General features: G+C 50.4%; 1 protein-coding gene across 1 annotated transcript; it reads right to left on the bottom strand.

The window, feature by feature from the left end:
* Positions 1–387: 387 nt before the first annotated feature.
* Positions 388–18,589, bottom strand: ACTA2 (actin alpha 2, smooth muscle). Its single transcript, XM_030334840.1, has 9 exons — positions 18,510–18,589; positions 14,573–14,727; positions 12,746–12,874; positions 10,079–10,189; positions 7,717–7,801; positions 6,762–6,923; positions 5,127–5,318; positions 3,552–3,733; positions 388–682 (listed from the first exon to the last, which is right to left on the bottom strand). Exons 2-9 carry the CDS (start codon positions 14,699–14,701, stop codon positions 539–541), a joined length of 1,134 nt encoding a protein of 377 aa, XP_030190700.1. The 5' UTR covers positions 14,702–14,727; positions 18,510–18,589; the 3' UTR covers positions 388–538.
* Between the last annotated feature and the right edge of the window lie 230 nt (positions 18,590–18,819).

Below are 18,819 nucleotides of genomic sequence, written 5' to 3'. Positions count from 1 at the left end.
TCGTATGTGTTTAATATGTATTATAATCAGACATCTGTGCGTGTGTCATACGCGAAGTTACTATTCTGTATTCGCATATAAGGCTACCGGTACGGAGGTCGCGAGACAGCAAAGTGATATAATGGCCCGGCAGGTTGTGAGGTCACTGTGGGTTGTCCTGTTGATACGCTTTAGTCCCTGTTTCCGTGTACCTGGGTATTTTCCAATTCTTTCCACTTAGAGCATTTAGTCGGGACTTCCCAGGTTAGTGTGAGTGCACCTTTTCCTGGGAAGCGTCCGCGCCCACAGCCCTGTCGCGTCCCGGGATGTGCCACCGGAGGGAGCCACGATGTAGCGGGTGAGGTCCCCCTACGGAAACCTGAGAGGGGCAGAGGCCAAGGCCGCGGGTTACCGGTAGCACGGTTCAGATTTATTAAAAAACACGTAGGTAGCAGGTCGGAGCTTTGGCTAGGAATGATTCGGAGAAGAAGCGAAGGCGCCACTCCGCAAAACATTCACGGTTGTGTGCCAGGGACGGACAAGAGAGCAAGGGCGTGTTCTAGAAGCATTTGCGGTGGACGATGGAGGGCCCGGCCTCGTCGTACTCCTGCTTGCTGATCCACATCTGCTGGAAGGTGGACAGCGAGGCCAGGATGGAGCCCCCGATCCACACGGAGTACTTGCGCTCCGGAGGGGCGATGATCTGCGGGCCGGGGGGAGAAAGAAGGACGGTTACGAGTTAGGGCAGGGCCGGACGCGCCACCGTGGTCCACACAGCTCAGGTTCCACGGACAGCGACAGCGGGACAGCCTTGGCTGTCAGATGCCCGCCCCCGCCCCCGCCCCCAACCCCACCCCCGCCCCCACCCCCGCCCCCGCCCCAAGGGATGCGACTAGGCTCTGAAGTTAGAGACTCTCCAACGAGCGCTTTTGTTCCTCTGGTTTCTTTTACACAATCTCTTCCAAGGCACCTGTGACAACTCTAAGGGGGTCGGTCTACGAAATGAAAAACTAAACGTGGGCCCCAAATCCTGCACGGCCTCCACTCAAGAACACCGATGATGTCTCAGACGCTGTGTCTCAGAACTCAGCACGACACCGGCATCCTCAACGAGAAGCTTCGATTGTGCCAGAACTTACGAGACGAGTCTTGCTCCACCCGATTACGTCTACCGAGACCGCGGGGTCCCCCGGATGGATGACCACTTCCCTGGGGTGGCTCCCAGTTGAGCTGCGCCGACTGGCTTTCCCGCTGCACAGGCCTGACACGCAGGCCATGCTAACGTTTCTTAAATGAATGGTTTGGACGCAGAGAGCAGTGAATCGGGGTCCTGGGGTCCCCTCCACCTGCTGTCGCCCCAAACACAGATAGCTACAGTTAAGCCATTCCCAAATCCACTCCAGACTTAGATTCTTGGGTGGAAACAAATGTGGACATTTGGGCAAAAAGACAAGGTATTTCTGAAACCCTGGGGGAAAGGTTTCATTTCTGTTTATCCCCCAAGCCCCGTCTGAACATTTATTTTTGAATACAAGTAGCTGCTTTTCACTGCGTACTTACCACGTGCCTACCACGCTCAACGTTTTACATGAATTATTCTCATAACCACTTTAAAGAGTATTGAGTAGTGCCCTGCCACACGTGGGGAAACTGAGGCTGAGAGAGTCATTGCTGTTGTTGTTGTTGTCGTCTTTAAGCAGACTCCACGCCCGATGTGGAGCTCAAACTCACAACCCCAAGATCGAGAGTCACATGCTCTCCCGACGAAGCCAGCCAGGTGGCCCCGAGAGAGGTTGGAGCAACAGGGGTAGGTCCCACTGGCTGTATGCCTGTCAGACCCAGTATTCAAACCCGGACCTCTCCCAGGTGGTTTTTTGTCTGTCTGTTTGTTTGTTTCATTTCGTTTCATCTTAGAAGTAACTTTTCCAGTTGGGGGTAATTTTAGATTTACAGAAAAGTGGTTAAAGCCAGTGCAGGGTTTCTATAGCCCCCTTCCAGTTTCAGTTTCGCCTAATGTCATAACCTTTACTGCCCCGGGTTTTTAACGGTTTTCTCTCACCGCACCGGAGCCCAAAGTTCCATATTCATTTCATTCCGGAAGCTGAGTTTGGAGGAGTGGGAGCCAGCCAGCCCCGGCTGCAGCTGCCGTAACGCACCCCCACCTAGGCTGGCTTTGTCCGTGAGCCCGGAGCTCGTTTCCTGTCTCTCCCTCCAGTGTGGGGTGGGGCGGTGGGGGGGAGACAGCCGATCAGAGGAGCATCCAAGAAACACCAACCTCAGGAACCTGTCTCTGCTGTCACCATGCAGTCTTTCAGAGCCCGGGACGCAGGCCCGAGAGCTCTGGTCTGGAACCGTGTACGTGATCTGCAAACCCTCTTCCCGACAAAGAGAAGGGAATGCAAATCACAGAGAAGGTGCCTGAACACTTCGCGTGTGTGTGATCTGCACGTGGAATGCCCTTTCTCCCGCTCCCTGTGACAGGGGTCAGAGAGTCCCAGCATGGCCTTCTGATTTCAGACAGTGATAACAGCTTTCGGGAATCACCGGGCACATGTTGAGTTGGCCTCCAAAGAACAGTGTCTGTTTAATCTCTGAGTTCGCTTCGCTGGGACTGGGAACACAACGGAAGGGTCTTTGGTGGCTCGGGGACTGAGCTGGCTCATCCTGGAGTGATTCTGCGCTTCTGAGCGCCCGGATCAAAAGGCGCACCAGACAGAGATGAAGACACAGTTCTAATCCCGGCCACCGACAGGTGATCACTTTTAGTAGTGGAAGGAGGAGCGTATGCTATTGAACCCACGGCTTTTCAACCTCTTCAGAAATATGTGTGGCTCCTCCGATTTTTTTTAAATGTCTCTGTGAGACGTGGATGCACTATTTTTGTGATGGGGAGAAACGACACGCGTGTATTTTTAAGAGCAATGACGGAAATCGTCTAGACTTATGGTGATCGCTTCACAATATATACAAATACTGAATTAGGTTGCACACCTGAAACGAATCCAATGTTATATGTGAGCTATATCTCCATAAAAAAAATAAAGGGATACGCACACACGGGAGCTTTGGTGACCTTTACCTGAAAGTAGCTGATAGACAAGATAATTGTAGATTAAATTTTGTATAGAATAACATAGCTTCTCTTATGAACTGGACTGACTTATAGCCAATAAAGAGTGGAATTTGTGGGGGCGGCTGGGTGGCTCCATTGGCTAAGTGTCCAACCCTTGATTTCTGCTCAGGTCCTGATCTCATGGTTTGTGAGATGGATGCCCCATGTCAGGCTCTGCAGTGACAGCACAAAGCCTGCTTGGGATGCTCTCTCTCTCTCTCTCTCTCTCTCTCTCTCTGCCTCTCCCTTGCTCATGCTCTCTCTCTCTGTGTCTCTCAAAGTAAAATAAACATCAATAATAATAATAAAGAGTGGAACGTGTGGACGTGGACCCACCACCTAGTCCTGGAACCCATGAGCACACGTGAGTAACACGTGTTGCTCTGAAGAGCCCGTCACGTCTGGTGACGGGGTCGGTACCTCCAGCAGCAGAACCGTAGCATCTGACCCCGAACCGTACCTTGATCTTCATGGTGCTGGGCGCCAGGGCGGTGATCTCCTTCTGCATGCGGTCGGCGATGCCCGGGTACATGGTGGTGCCCCCGGAGAGGACGTTGTTGGCATACAGGTCCTTCCTGATGTCAATGTCGCACTTCATGATGCTGTTGTAGGTGGTTTCGTGGATGCCGGCAGACTCCATCCCTGCAAAGGAGACACAGGCCATGACCCTCGGGTGGTGGGCGACACCCAGGTCGGACGCAGAAGACCCGCGTGAGCCTCTGGGGGGGGGGGGGGGTCTCGCAGTGGGCTGAAGCTCGGCAGGAACCACAGTGTAAGAACCGCCCATCCGAGTGACCAGAGGCTCTTGTTATGCTCCGTGTGCTCCCATGTCTGATCTAGCCAGGAGGCCCTGATGGGGCACCGTAGGGGCGGAGGGTTACAACATCACATCGCTGATCTTTAACAGACTCACTTCTAGGTGGGGTGCAAGGAAGGGCAGAGCCTTCAGGCCCCCCACGGAGGGTCCCGTGCAGAGCCAGCACCCCCGCCGTAGCTCAGGACCACCCACGTGTCTCTTGGCCTGTTCCCTTGGGAACACCCCTCAACGCTAAAGGGCACTGACTCCCCGGGGAGGTGCTTCATCCGATTTGGACAAGGCTCCTTTCTCTTCTTTTTTTATGTTTCTTCATTTTTGAGAGGGGGGAGGGCCAGAGAGAGGGGGACAGAGGATCCGAAGCAGGCTTCGAGCTGTCGGCACAGAGCCGGACGCGGGGCTTAAACCCAAGAACCGTGAGATCATGACCCGAGCTGAAATCAAGAGTCCTACGTTTAATTGACTGAGCCACCCAGGAGCCCCACAATCTTCACTCCACACATGAAGACACAGAAGCTTGGGGACGTTAAGTGGCCTTCTTCCCAAGATCATGAAAGTAGAACTGAGACTGAGCCCGGGCTCTCCCCTCCCAGAGCCCACCCTCTGTAAACAACAACGCTAACCTTTGTCCGAGGTCAGTGCTCATGTAGGAACAGGCTCTTCCATTTTTCTCTCTCCCGCCCCACTCCTCCCACAGTCTCAGCATTCGGTGTTATCCTCCCCATCTGTCGATGGCTCCACTGTGTCCTCGGCACAGGCAAGATCTGATTTGTTCACCATTCTCCAGACACACGGACAGTGTTTGCTTAGAAAGAAAATTCCTGGGGCACCTGCGTGGCTCAGTCAGTTGAGTGTCTGACTTTTGGTTTCAGCTCAGGTCATGATCTCACGGTGCATGAGTTCAAGCCCTGCGTTGGGCTCTGCACTGACAGCACAGCCTGCTTGGGATTCTCTCTCTCCCTCTCTCTGCCCCTCCCCTGCTTGCACTTTCTCTTCCTGCCCCTCTCTCAAAATAAATAAGGAGAAAACACTCCTTTCCTGGCCTCCTTCTCTCTCTAAAACTGTGACACTCTTTCCCTTGCCCTGGTTTAGAAATGCATTTGGTCCTGTGGCCCTGTCACATGTCCCCCTCATGCAGAAGGATGCCGATGGCCAGGGGCTGGGGGGATGCAGGGGGTTAGGGTGCCTTCCCCTTCCCGGGGACGGGACGCTGGGACCCACCGATGAAGGACGGCTGGAACAGGGTCTCTGGGCAGCGGAAGCGCTCGTTCCCGATGGTGATCACCTGCCCGTCGGGCAGCTCGTAGCTCTTCTCAAGGGAGGAGGAGGATGCGGCTGTGGCCATCTCATTTTCAAAGTCTAGAGCTACATAGCACAGCTTCTCCTTGATGTCCCGGACAATCTCACGCTCGGCTGTCAACATACAGACACGAGGGTTTGCGCCTGTGCTAAAAACCCACCTGCCTCACATCAGTCTCTCCCGCGGTGTGGGTTCACGGGGTGTAAGTTCGCCATTCTGCAGCCCCACATCCGCGATGGTAATGAAACTATAGAGGGTCCCTGAGGGAGCCACTCTGTCCCTGGCAGAATGGTGGGCTCGTGGAAAAGATCATCCGGGAAATGCAGGGCAGGAGTGAAAGGAGCGAGCCAGAGAAAGGCGCAGAGGAGGGCAGCCTTCTGTACCTTATGTTTTCTTTTTCTCGGGAGCAACGATTCCCTCTCTGTTATAAGTGTTTTATACTAGTTTGTCATATTGGATTTTCGGTTGACCAGGAAGTCTTATGCTGAAATCTTATGCTTTGGGGCCCCCGCGGTTTTCAAAAAGCTCCACAGATCCACGGCGCTTGGCCCAGTAGCTACACCACTGGTGTATCCATTACCTTCCAGAAGGAGGCAGGCCCTGGCTCAGGACCAGTCCTAGACCAGAAGGCTCAGTGATGCATACTGAAGGAGGTGTGGAGGAAGCAGACGGCCAGTCCCTTCCAGACTCCTGCACTTGGAACTTCTAAGCTATGGGTTCCATCCAGGCCCCTGGAACCTTTGGGAGATATTCTGGGGTTCTTTGCAGGGAGAAGAGGAATGTAGGAATTAATTCACCTCCCTACCCCAGAAGGAAGCCTGAACATCCACAGGGCTCAAGCTCAGAGTCTATAATAAACGTGAGGCATGTCCAGAAACTGAGACATTTGGACAGTACCTGATCGATGAGTGGAGGGAAGGCGGTTAAGGCCGTGCGCACCGAGGACATCCCAACGTGGATGTCTAGCGCCGTGGGACTCTGCCTCTTGTAAGTCCGCACTGGGGGCCACCAACACAGAGGCCAAAGACAGACACATGGATAGCTTCCTGCCAGGTTGGCCTTCATGCCAGCTAACAATCACTGAATTACTGACTTACAAATAACGAATTACTCAGTGTCGGTATCACTTAATCCGGCAATCACGTCGGGGGTGAAACCCTATTCACGGATGAGGAGGCCGCAGGTTGGTGAGTTGGGTCACCCCCACTAGTGCGTGGCAGAACTGGGACCCACGCCCTACCTAGATGTCACCAAGCCCGCCAACCAGTGTGCCACATTCATTGCGTTCCATCTCTGCACTCTCAGCCTCCCATTTGTGAACAGAGGAGGTTAAAAAGTGTCCGAGTAACAGGCCCCTGACGAGCTTACGCTGGGGGTTCTCACCATTCTTCTCAAGAAAGAAGGCCGTGCTTTGCTCTCAGCGTCCGAGGCAGGCCTTGCCCGCTGCACGGTCCCCTCCCGTCATGTCCCTGGATGGTGGCCAGGGTCCTCGAGGTTCCCGCGAAGAAGACGCGGCCCCTGCACCCCCGCCCCTCACTCCCACGGGCCTCACTCACCGGTGGTCACGAAGGAGTAGCCGCGCTCGGTCAGGATCTTCATGAGGTAGTCGGTGAGGTCGCGGCCGGCCAGGTCCAGACGCATGATGGCGTGGGGCAGGGCGTAGCCCTCGTAGATGGGCACGTTGTGGGTGACCCCGTCTCCCGAGTCCAGCACAATGCCTGGGGGACAAATCGCACGACAAAAGTCACCATGGCCCCCGGTGCGTGGTCCCTGGCTGGCCCAGGAGAAGGGGAGTTTCTGAGCCTCTGACTTGAAAAAGAGAGAAAGCATGTGGTAGGATAGGCGAGGCAGGACAGGCTTGGGGAACATAAAGAAAGAGCAGGAAGAGAGAAAAAGTCCCGCTGGAAATAGGAGCTTGAGGGCTTATTTTCATTATTTCTTTTAAGCTTATTTACTTATTTGTTTGTTTACTGAACATTTATTCAGTTTTGAGAGACAGAGATAGAGCACAAGCAGGGGAGGGGCAGAGAGAGAGGGAGACACAGAATCCGAAGCAGACTCCAGGCTCTGAGCTGTCAGCACAGAGCCCGACGTGAGGCTCGAACCCACGGACCATGAGGTCATGACCTGAGTCAAAGTGGGGCACTTCCCGACTGAGCCACCCGGGCACCCCTATTTATTTTGAGAGAGAGCGGAGAGAGAAGACAGAGAGAGAATCCCAAGCAGGCTCCACGCTCTCCGCACAGAACCTGACTTGGGGCTCGATCTCACCAACCGTGAGATCATGACCTGAGCCGAAATCGAGAGCCAGCCGCTCAACCAACAGAGCCACCCAGGCACCCCTCCAGGGCTTGTTTTTAAAGGTGGAAAGAAGACCTTTCAGGGCTGGGATTAGCCCTGTCAGTTCTAACTACCCCCCACCCCAGGCCATCCAAACCCCATGCTGATAACCATCAAAGCCCACAACAGATGGTGCTCCCGGTCGCGGCTCCCAATACCGCGTCCACCTACCAGTCGTACGTCCAGAGGCGTAGAGGGACAGCACCGCCTGAATAGCCACATACATGGCCGGGACATTGAACGTCTCAAACATAATCTGCAAAGCAACCGAAAGAGCTTAAGTTAGTGACGTCTCCAGTCTCAGCAAGAATGTTCAGGAGAGCACCTCTTGCGGGTGGGCTCAGAATACAGATGGGCCCGCCTGGCTCTGGGCAGAGGAGACTGGGGCAGGGGGGCGGTGCACATGTGACTGGCGGGGGCTGTGCGGGCTCTGGCCTTGGCCCCGGCTCCAGTGTGACCCAGGAGGGCTCGCCAGACTAACAGCTGACTTCTGTGGCCTTCCTTCCTGGTGTCTCAACTGTGAACGGAGGAGTTTGGTCTAGGGGAGCTCGAGTGTGGGCAGTCGAGGGCGCACGCATGACATCAAAGCCAAAAGACCAAGGAAAGACAGCATCCCAGTTTTGACGTCTCTAGTCTACAGGAGAAGACCTTTTAAACCAGAAGCTCAGATGGGTTTGGATTAGCCCAGTTCTGTGATTTGTCTGAAGTTCCTTTTAACCTCTTCCACTTTCCAGGGAGCTGCCGAGTCAATGCCAGCCCTAGACTCTGAGGCCACTTTGGCTGCTGTGGACGAGACCTTGATTCCTGGAAGACAAGATCTGCCCACTGATAGCAGAGGGCCACGTGTCAATGGCAGGGCCTCAACTCATGTGGTCTGGGGACAAGATCAGAATGGGAGCCCCTCCAGGTCACTCATGAGAAGTGTGTGCCCACAAACGTGCCCACGGGCCTCCATTTCTCCATCGGCGAAGCCCCCCCTGGGCCATCCCCCAGAATGTCTGACATGGTTTGCTAGAGAGCCATGCTTCCCAGATATTTTTCTGCCTCCGCACCATTCACAAGGACGATCACGCCCATCAGAAATGACATTGCTTGCCTCACGGAGTGACTCCCAGGCACACAGATGTCCCCTGGAGAGAATGACCACGCATGTGTTGGGGTAATCAGCAAGAGCTCTTTTGGGGAAGAAGCCATACAGTATTTCTATGATGTCTATGGATTATTCTCCAAGGCCAAAAGATCCTAGGTCAGTTCCAGGCTCTGGCACGTCTAGCTGTGTGACCTTGGGACAGTCTTATGTATTGGATCCTTGAATGATTCATTTATATAATCAGATACACAATTATATAGTCATTTATATAATATAACATGCTTCGCATTGCTAAGATTTAAAGAGACCATGCATGTAAAATGCTTAACCCAGAGCTTAACTATAGCAAGCGTTAAATTGACAGCAGATTTTTTTTTTTTAATTTTTTTTTTTTCAACGTTTATTTATTTTTCGGACAGAGAGAGACAGAGCATGAACGGGGGAGGGGCAGAGAGAGAGGGAGACACAGAATCGGAAACAGGCTCCAGGCTCCGAGCCATCAGCCCAGAGCCTGACGCGGGGCTCGAACTCCCGGACCGCGAGATCGTGACCTGGCTGAAGTCGGACGCTTCACCGACTGCGCCACCCAGGCGCCCCGACAGCAGATTTTTTATTCGATAGCTCATCCAAACTGGAAACCTTGTCTGGCTGGTGGAATGGATGGTCTCCTGCTATAAGGTCTTTGAGTTTCAGCCTAGTCACAAGAGTGCCAATAAAAACCATTCGGTGAAGCATCCGACTTCGGCTCAGGTCATGATCTCGTGGCTCACAAGTTCAAGCCCCGCCTCGGGCTCTGTGCTGACAGCTCAGAGCCTGGAGCCTGCTTTGGATTCTGTGTCTCCCTCTCTTTGCCCCTCCCCTGCTCACACTCTGTCTCTTTCTCTCTCAAAAACAAATTAAAAAAATAAATAAATGAACTATTCTTTGTTGAATGTTTACTATATGAGGCACCATGAAACACATTTAACATTTTGCCCCGTTGATCTTCACGTCAGCCCTTTGAAAAGTGATAGCACTGATATTATTCCCCATGTATAGATGGACAAGGAGACTAGAACTCAAAGAAATGAAGTGGCTTCATGAAACTCACGTAGCTGATGAGTGACAGATCCAGTTTGCAAACCTCTCTCCAACTCAAGAACCAACTTCCTGCCGTACTTTGAAATGATTTCTCCTCGGAAGTTTTTAAGCTAACGTAGCACCTTTGACAATGAAATATTTTCATTTCCTATTGCTCTTGGAGTCACGGGGCAGTTTCTGCAGTAAGGATGTGAGTTACCACGGCCACGCTACTGTCTCTGGCCTCCCCGGAGTCCCTGGAAAGCTGCTGGTTGGTCTGGGAGGGGGCCGCCGGGCACACCACCTCTCTGCTCTCCTGCCCCGCCCCTTTCCAACAGGACTGCCCCCTAACCCCAAATGCTGGATCCTGGAGTGGATGCTCACCTGGGTCATTTTCTCCCGGTTGGCCTTGGGGTTCAGGGGCGCCTCGGTGAGCAGAGTTGGGTGCTCTTCGGGGGCGACACGAAGCTCATTGTAGAAAGAGTGGTGCCATATCTAGCGGGGCACGGAGGGGAAACACAATGATGCAACGTCACAGAAGGCTGCAGACCCCAGAGAGGGGCCAGAATGAGCTAAATGAAACCAGGACCAAGCAGAATGTTACAAGCACTCATCAGATGTCCACGACTTTACTGACACGGGCGCCGCAGCCCAGAGACCGTGTGTAACTCACCCAAGGACTCACAGCTCGTAAGCGACTGAGCAAAATCCCAAACCCAGGTCTATGGGCCAGGATGGCTTGGTGGCTCACGGCACAGAATCTGAAGTCAAAACGGGTTCAAATCCCGACTCAACCCCCATTTCTTGGTTGTGTGAGCTTAGGCAAATTTTAACCCTTCCCGGCTCACCTCACCATGGGTAATATCAAAATAGCTAGTATGTCTTTGCAAGAGCCCTACGGTTACTATCTAGTCCAGGGGCTGGCCCAGAATAAATATTCCTGTTAGCCAGCTATATCTTTTTTTAAAGTAATCTCTGTGCCCAAGGTGGAGTTGGAACTCACAACCCTGAGATCAGGCGTCTCGTGCTCCACCGACTGAGCCAGCCAGGCGCAAACCGTGTCTCTCCTCCTCCTTCCACTTTAGTGAATATTCACGGCAAAATGGTTTCGTTTAGCAAGCAAGAGGACAAATGAGTGAATGTGTGAATGGGAGAACGAAGCTGACCTAAAAACATCTAGTTGCCTTTTTAATGCATTTCAGGAAATTTCCCTCTGCGATGTATGCTAAGAGGACGGGTCTCCCCGCCTCCTCCCTCCCCTCCTTGCTCTCCAGGGCTGGCTGAAGCCTGCCTTCCGTGGCGCCCTCAGAACCTCCCATTCGTGGTCAGGTACTTGACCTTCAGGTGCTTCCCAAAAAGCCTGCGCCTATTCATAGCGTGTTTGTATGATGTACTCTGGTCGTGAGTTTGCTTCATGGTTGAGCATCCTCTTTAATCATCAGATGCCAAAGAGAGCACAGCATTGCAAAGAAGTCTAAATTAATGATTTCTAAAGGCCTGGAAATTCTCCCCTGGCACCAGGAGTATTAGATTCATCCAGAATGAAAACCAAACAAGAACAGCTGGTGAAAATTGACAAATGGACGAAAGCTAGATTGATCTTGTCCCAGTCTCTCCGGTGTTGAATTTGCGGTTTCTAGAAAAGAACTAGGGAGCTTGAAAGTTATGCCCCTCTGAGGGAGTAGAAGCGGCAGAGAGCTCAAGAAATCCCGCCAGTCATATTATATACTGTGGGTGTTCTGGAACAGCACTGACGATACAGCTGATCCCCCCCAGCCCCGCCCACAAACCTCTCTGCCCACCCCCCCTCGCCTCTCTGTCTCCCGAAGACGCTTTAAATTCAGATTTTAGAAATGATGACTTTATTCATCCCAGTGCTCTGCCTGCAGTCTGAGATGCTGCCAACTCCACGGGGAAGCTCTGAAGAGCACTTCCTGCTGCCGTTAACAGCGTCTCTCCGCGCAAACTGCAGCCTTAACCAAACCCAGCCTCTCAGACTAAGCAAACCTAAGGAAATGCAATTTTTATAGAGAGCTAGAGGCTTCGGCATTATTGCTGATCAATTCTGGCAATACCACTTTCTTTTAACCTGGTGAGAGCGTGTGTACATGTGTGTGCCTGTGCTCACATATATGCGTGCGTGTGCCTGTGTGTGTGTGTGAGTCTGTGTGTCTGTGTGAGTGTGCGTGTGCGTGAATGAGCGTGCACGTGGGTATGCGTGTTCTTGCCTGTATGTGTATGTGTGTGAGCACGTGTGAGCTGTGTGTGTGCCTGTGTGTAGGGAGCTGACAAAAGTCCAGATATTGTGGTTCTAATATATTTTGCTACCTTAACAGAATTAGTGTCACGTTCTCATTGGTCTTTCTGGTTTTTCTCCGATCGCTTGCGTGTCTATGATGCCTGATACCAAACATCAAAATCCTAGGATTTAACTCTTCTCGGAAGCTCTTCTATATGAATCTGGGAGGTTTTAAAGCACTCTCTTCATACAACACAGAGAGGCACTTTCTCAAATACTTATTTAAAAATGTTTGTCCGCTCCTTGCGCTTCAGTGCGCTGGGGAACTTTCAGGAATGTCCCAAATCCGCAATGTCACGGCTCTCCCTTCTAGAGTGAAAACTAAAATACTTCAAAAAAACGTTCAGGGTGAGTTAATGAAAAGCTTTCAAAAGAGCACGGGTGGGGCGGGGCTTCACCCAGCTCTCCTCCACTGGGAGTCCTTGCCTCCCTGCCTCCAGCAAGCGGTGGGGGGCCGGAATGGGAGCGTTGTTCCCCCCTCCCTGCCCACCCCCCCACCTGCTGGCCTTAGGAAGGTAATCCAGTGCGACAGGCTCTTAATTCCCACCACTGGCAAATGGCTACTGTTCGAATCCACAGAACACTATCCCTCTGATTAGTGTAGAAACCCTGTTAGGCAAGAGATTCGTGTGTGCGTGTTTTTAAAGACGTATTTCAGGATTTTTTTTTTTCAACAGTAACAAGATACTATGAACCAGGAGCCACAGAAACCAGGCATCCTGAGGGCTCCGCGCACAGAGAACCTCCAGTACCTTTTCCATATCGTCCCAGTTGGTGATGATGCCATGTTCTATCGGGTACTTCAAGGTCAGGATTCCTCTTTTGCTCTGTGCTTCGTCCCCCACGTAGCTGTCCTTTTGTCCCATGCCCACCATCACTCCCTGCAGAGATTCAACACAGCACAAGTCAGCCTCCCCCAGGACTCGTGGACTGATGACAATCCAGTCACAAAGGGTTAAGTCATTGCGGTAGAAAGTTCCTCTTTTGGTATCAGGAACATGACATTCTGTCTTAGGGTCACTATGCTCTGAAGCAACATCCCTCAGTTGATTGGCAACAGGCCTGAAGCAGTCTCCAAAGAGCAGAGGGCCCTGTGGGGGAAGCAACTTTACGTTGCGGTTTTTTTTGTCTGCCGTATTTCTTAGCAAGCTCTATTAGGACAGAAGCTGTGTTGGCTTGTTCACCACAACAACAAATTGCCAGGGACTTATGTGTCACTCAACAATTACTTCCTAAATGAATGTATGAAATTTTACATATTAGTTAAATGGCACCGTGCTCTTATAAATCCCTTAAGCTATTAAAATTGTCACCCACCCAAGAGTATGTGAAAAAGCATCATATCTACAAATGACCACTCAGTGCTCCGTTTCTAATGGATAAATCCATACCAATCAACAGTAAGACATTTGCCTAAACTAGTCCGAAGTATTTTTATTTTTTTTTATTTTTTAATATAATGTATTGCCAAGTTGGATAACATACAGTGTGGACGGTGTGCTCTTAGTTTTGGGGATAGAGTCCCATGATTCATCGCTTACATATAACACCCAGTGCTCATACCAACAAGTGCCCTTTAACGCAATAAACAGAAACTTAAAAAAAAAAAAAAACCCAAAAACAAAAACAAAAGAAAGGGAATTCTCATTACTGGGATTTTAAATTGCATTGGGGTGATTGTTTTAGAATTGCAGAACAGTCATGGCTGCTAGAGATCCATAAATAGTGGCTTGTGCAAAATATCTCCATGAATACAGTTCAACAAAGAAACATCTCAGGTTTCATTCAGTGGAAGGGGCTATTATTCATTCTTGCGACTGTATGCCGAACTGAGAGCCACGAACATCAGTCAGATAGGGTCAATGAGCAGCTATATTTCTGACGTGAAGAGTTTCTAAAACTGAGAGTTTTTTTTTTTTACCATATGGCTCCGTTTTTTACCATATGGCTGCCCCCAATATTTTGTTTATATGTAATGTTCTATAAAATTAACATGTGGCTGTCTACATATATTTCATTGACACCTAAAGTATGTAAAATTACATTCAGTAACAACGCTCACTTTCACCTAATATCAAGATCTTTGAGAGTGAGTGCCCTCGGCCTTTAATTTAGTTTCTTTCCAAAGAGTAGCTGAGGTACACATTATTAGGTACCTCGTAGTATTTCTGATGATGATAATGATCATGAGACAAAAAGGTGAACTTATATCTGATAGGTGAACTTTATATCTGATAGGCACCCACCAGACAATCTGTCTATATCATATGTGAAATTCACACTTACTCGTACACATCCATCACCAGAGGTGTATTTTTAACAAGGTCACATAATTTCTGGGCAGAAAGCAATAGACAGACTGTGGGTACTCATGGGCACCCCGTCACAGAGGGGCCTGATGTGTAGCCCTGTTTCGCTCTACTGCAATCCAACCTTCCTTTTCTTGAATAAATCTGGTGTGCGACATCGTGTGGTTTTAAGGTATACGGTTGTTCTCCGGATGCATTTGTGTCTCGTCATGCGATGGTCGATGTGGCGATATTCATCACGTTACATAATCGCAGTACAATATTGCTCACCTGATGCCTGGGGCGCCCCACAATGGATGGGAAGACGGCACGGGGAGCATCGTCCCCAGCAAAGCCGGCCTTACAGAGCCCAGAACCGTTGTCACACACGAGGGCAGTGCTGTCCTCTTCTTCGCACATCTCGGCTGGAGCTGCTTCACAGGGTCCTAGGGGAACAGGAAGGAAGCCGCCTCCGCTGTCATCCAGCAGCCATGTCATTTCACTGACCACTCCCACCTTCCAGAAGGGATGTGGGGTCCTTCTCTGCACTCCCGGAGCGCACTCCACTGACCCTTATACGACACAGCATTTATCTCAAGGTACCGTAATTAGACTGACGCCAGAACTCAGACTTCCACATTCATACAACTGACCTCTAGCACGGTGGCCAGCACGTCACAGGTGCTCGTGGACACTTTAAAGAATAACCAAGCAGGTGAATAAATGAACAACCGCAGAGCGCAGACAGGAAGATCCGGTTAACGTGTCATGTGGGAGAGAAGTTTCTGGAATATGCTGTCTGCATCGGCCCGAACACATTTTTCTAGATATGTTATAACTTTTAACTATTTTCTTTAAAAGGTAGGTTTTGAGGGCCAGGCTGCATGTGAATATTTGGAAATGTTGAATGGAAGGTGTTTAAAAGAAAAATCTCGCGGCGCCTGGGTTGGTTAAGCGTCTGACTTCGGCTCAAGTCATGATCTCATGGTTCGTGGGTTCGAGCCCCACATCAGGCTCTGTGCTGACAGCTCGGAGCCTGGAGCCTGCTTCGGATTCTGTGTCCCCCTCTCTCTCTGCCCCTCCCCTACTTACACTCTGTCTCTCACTCAAAAATAAATAAACATTAAAAAAGAAGAAGAAGAAAAATCTCTTTTGGTCCTGAGAACTTTTATTTTACCTTTGGAGAAACATTAAAAACAATTGAAACTTTCTAAGAAGGTGCTTGAAATTTTAGGGGCCATAGTTATTCTCCATTAATAAAAATCACAGCTAACCTAAAATCCAAGCGAGGGAGAGTCTGATAAGTTACACATACCATAGTACAATATTTTGCTGCTATTAGGAAAGATAAATTAAGAGATAGGGAAAAGGTATAGTCTATGTAAGAATAATAGATTAGAGAAAGTAACATTGTATGATCCTATTTAAAAATGTACATTTATGCATTGAAAACAGGTCAATTGTATTTGCCAAGATGTTGATGAGTATTATTTTGAGACAGTGGGTTTTGTAGGTGTTTTTAATGATCTACCCTGGGTTTTGTAATATTTTCTAAATTGGGCATGTATTCAATATTTTGAATATCCAACTCTTAAGCTCTGATCCTATAACAAAATCTGAAAAGTGGGAGCAAAGCAGCAGCTTTGGAGAACAGGTCCATTAGAGAGACCATTTGCATGCAATGCCCTCATTTCTACTAATGAGAACACCCAGAGGAAGTGTTTTGCTCAAGGGCACACAGGGCACCGGAGGCAGAGTTGAATCAGAGACCAAGTGTCCTTGGCTACCCCTTGGACTTTTAATTCAGATTCCCTTCCATTTTTCCAAGCAGAATTATCCCATAAAAAGAGGGACACCCACCGTTGTCTGCCCAACTTTGAGAGCTTAGGATTTCAAGCTGAGGAAGATTCTTCTAAGTTGGTGAACCCATTGCACACCCTGACCCAGATATAAAATGCAATTCTTTAAAGGAAATTTCTGGGATGTAGGAGAAGAAGAAAAAAAACCCAGCTTTTGCTTTTGTTCTGGAGCTCTGCCAGATCATTCCCACGAAATCAGTGCTGTTTCTTTCGGAATGCTGTGTAACCCTTGGCAAAAGCATGAATCTCCACGGAGGCGATGCGTTTTAAAATCCAGGACGGGTACTATTCTCTCCCATTGACAAACAAGGAAATCAAGACTCAAGGCATTGAAGTGACTTATGCAAGATCCCATTGCTGGTAAAGTTAGGACCACGGAGATGGAAGAGTATGATGATTATAGGCTGTGACCTAGTAAGGTATTTAACATCTCTAAATCACAGTTTCCTTCTCTGCAAACAGCAATAATATCAGTATGTGCTATACAGAGCTCTTACAATGGGGGGTTAGATTTTTAAAAAGCATTTGAAATGCTTTGTAGTGGCAAACACATTACGGATGCCCGTAAATGTTAGTTGTAAAGGGATGATCATTGACAGCATGATAGCACTACGATCATTATCCCGCCCTCTTTATTTCTAGTTTTTGCTTTCTTTCCACACTGCCTCCAGGCGTAGCATGGGGATCCTTGACCTGTGGGTTCCACTCCTAAGAACGGAAAACAAGACTTGCCAATGGCTTGCTCCTTCCTTCCCCACCCCTCCCTGCCCTTTGCAGATGCTGGATACCGCTCGGCATTCCTGCGATTGGCTTCCGTCCTACGGAAGGACGAGGGGAGTGGAGAAGTGAGATACGTAGAGGAGACAAGACAGGACGAGAAGTGAGAGTCGGAGGCGTGTGTCAGAGGCGGCCAGCGCCAGCGGCGGGCTCTCTGTGGATGCACTAAGCAGACTTCCCAAACCCAAAGAGCTGAAAACGGGACGACATACTTGGATATAGGACGCTCTGACAATGTGACAGGACGGTCACCAGGAGTGCGCGTCCCCTTCCCTAACTCTTTCGTTGGCCGGGAGGGCTTGGGGCTTGAATATACTGCAGAAAAAGCAGGCTGCCCCAGAGCATCAGCAAACATGCGGAAAATTTAAAAAATCTCAAAAGCCAGTAAACGTGTTTTTATTTGGTATAAAACAAAACAAACAGACAAAAAAGCCCAGGAGGGATTTTCTAATCTCTCGGATGAGCACTGTCATTGGAGAAGTCTCTGTGTCCCCGGAAAGAGGCCGACTCAGTGGTGTCCAAGCCTTATCTGACCTGAATGAGCGGCCGGGTTTGGAGCAAAGCATTTCCTAATTAGGTAAAACACAGGCGAGCGTCTGCGTTTGGAGCTGCACCCTGGCCGGGGGGTTGTTCCAACTGCTTTGCCTGCATCTTGTGCCAAAAATGAGTAGTTAGTGTGGGGAAGGCGGGGGGGGGGGGGGTAGTGGGGGAGGAAGAACACTACAGTTCCCAGCTCATCCGTCTTGAAATGCAAACCATATTTAGTCATGGATCACAGAATGAAGGCAAATCTCAGTGTGGAAAGTCTAGTCCGGGCTGAAGCGGCCAAGCCCCGATTTCCAGCGAGGTTCAGCCCGGGGACTGCCGCCTCGCTGGGGGGAGAGAGAAATGCAAACCAGACGTCCCTTAGGCCGGCACACAAGCAGCTGTCAGCCGCTCCCTCCCTCTTTATTCACAGAGAAAGATACAGCCTGTTTCCTGCTGCAAATGACCAGTGGAGCGTGCGAGGCACAGCCCGGAGTGTAGCTTCACAGACATGCCTTTGCTACAGAAGACACTACCAATTACAGCCACAGGAACCCTGATGCGAGCACGTAAACGGCCAATACCAAAGACGAGGCCACTAGACTCTGTTCACTTCTCAAATGCATTTCCAGGTGCCTCCAGCGGCCCCGAAAATACCATCCGATGAAAAATCCCCACGCCAAAGCGAACCACAGAAAGTACTAGAATCCCTGGTGCCTAAGTAGAAATAAACGCGTAACTCGCTGGAAATTGCTAGGTTGCATCTCTGAAAGAGCCCGGCCAGACCTGGGCTGTGGATGTAGCATAAACAGATGGTGCAGGGGACACACAGATTCTGTTCCGTCTTCCTTTCCTCCTCCCCCCACGCCAAACCGCATCTTAACTTTGTTCTTAATATTAGATAGTGGGAAGCTAAAAGCTACAATCGTCTTAGTACTACAATGTTCATTCAGAAATTGCAGAGGGCACAAGCCCAAGTAAATCTCTGCAGATGACGTCTGAGTGCACTGAGTAATGTCAAAGCCGCCGGGATGGGGAAGTCACAGCCCTGGGTCCGAGCCACTTACCCTGACAGCGCTCAGCTGGGCTTCTCCGCTCTGGGTGGTGTTCAGGGAAGCTGAACGCCGAAGGGTTATATAGCCCCTTGGCCTGCTTCCCTCCCCTTTGCTTCCCAAACAAGGAACAAAGACAGACTTGGGCCTGGCGTTCAGGCTAACACAACCATATAGGGACCTCAGCACAAAACTCTCTAATCTGGGTGGCCGGAGGTCTGGGTCTCTTCCACCAAATTCCACTGCTCTGCTCAAGAAACGGGAGGCAGGTCAGCTGCCTGAGGGGAGATAAACACCCGGGGCCTTCAGAGCAACTGCTGAGATG

This window comes from Lynx canadensis, chromosome D2 (genome assembly GCF_007474595.2).
Source record: "Lynx canadensis isolate LIC74 chromosome D2, mLynCan4.pri.v2, whole genome shotgun sequence".
Lineage (NCBI taxonomy): Eukaryota > Metazoa > Chordata > Mammalia > Carnivora > Felidae > Lynx > Lynx canadensis.
Note: the sequence above shows the minus strand (reverse complement) of the source record. Positions and strands in the feature narration are given on the sequence as shown.

Bases quoted from the DNA above. Each gene is read 5' to 3' on its own strand.
- ACTA2 (XM_030334840.1), bottom strand. From the start codon at position 14,701: ATGTGCGAAGAAGAGGACAGCACTGCCCTCGTGTGTGACAACGGTTCT. The intron at 7,802-10,078 runs GTGAGCATCCAC...GTTGCTTTGCAG, and splicing joins ACCGGGAGAAAATGACCCAG to ATTATGTTTGAGACGTTCAA. The intron at 3,734-5,126 runs GTGGGTCCCAGC...TCTCCTTTGCAG, and splicing joins GTTCCAGCCGTCCTTCATCG to GGATGGAGTCTGCCGGCATC.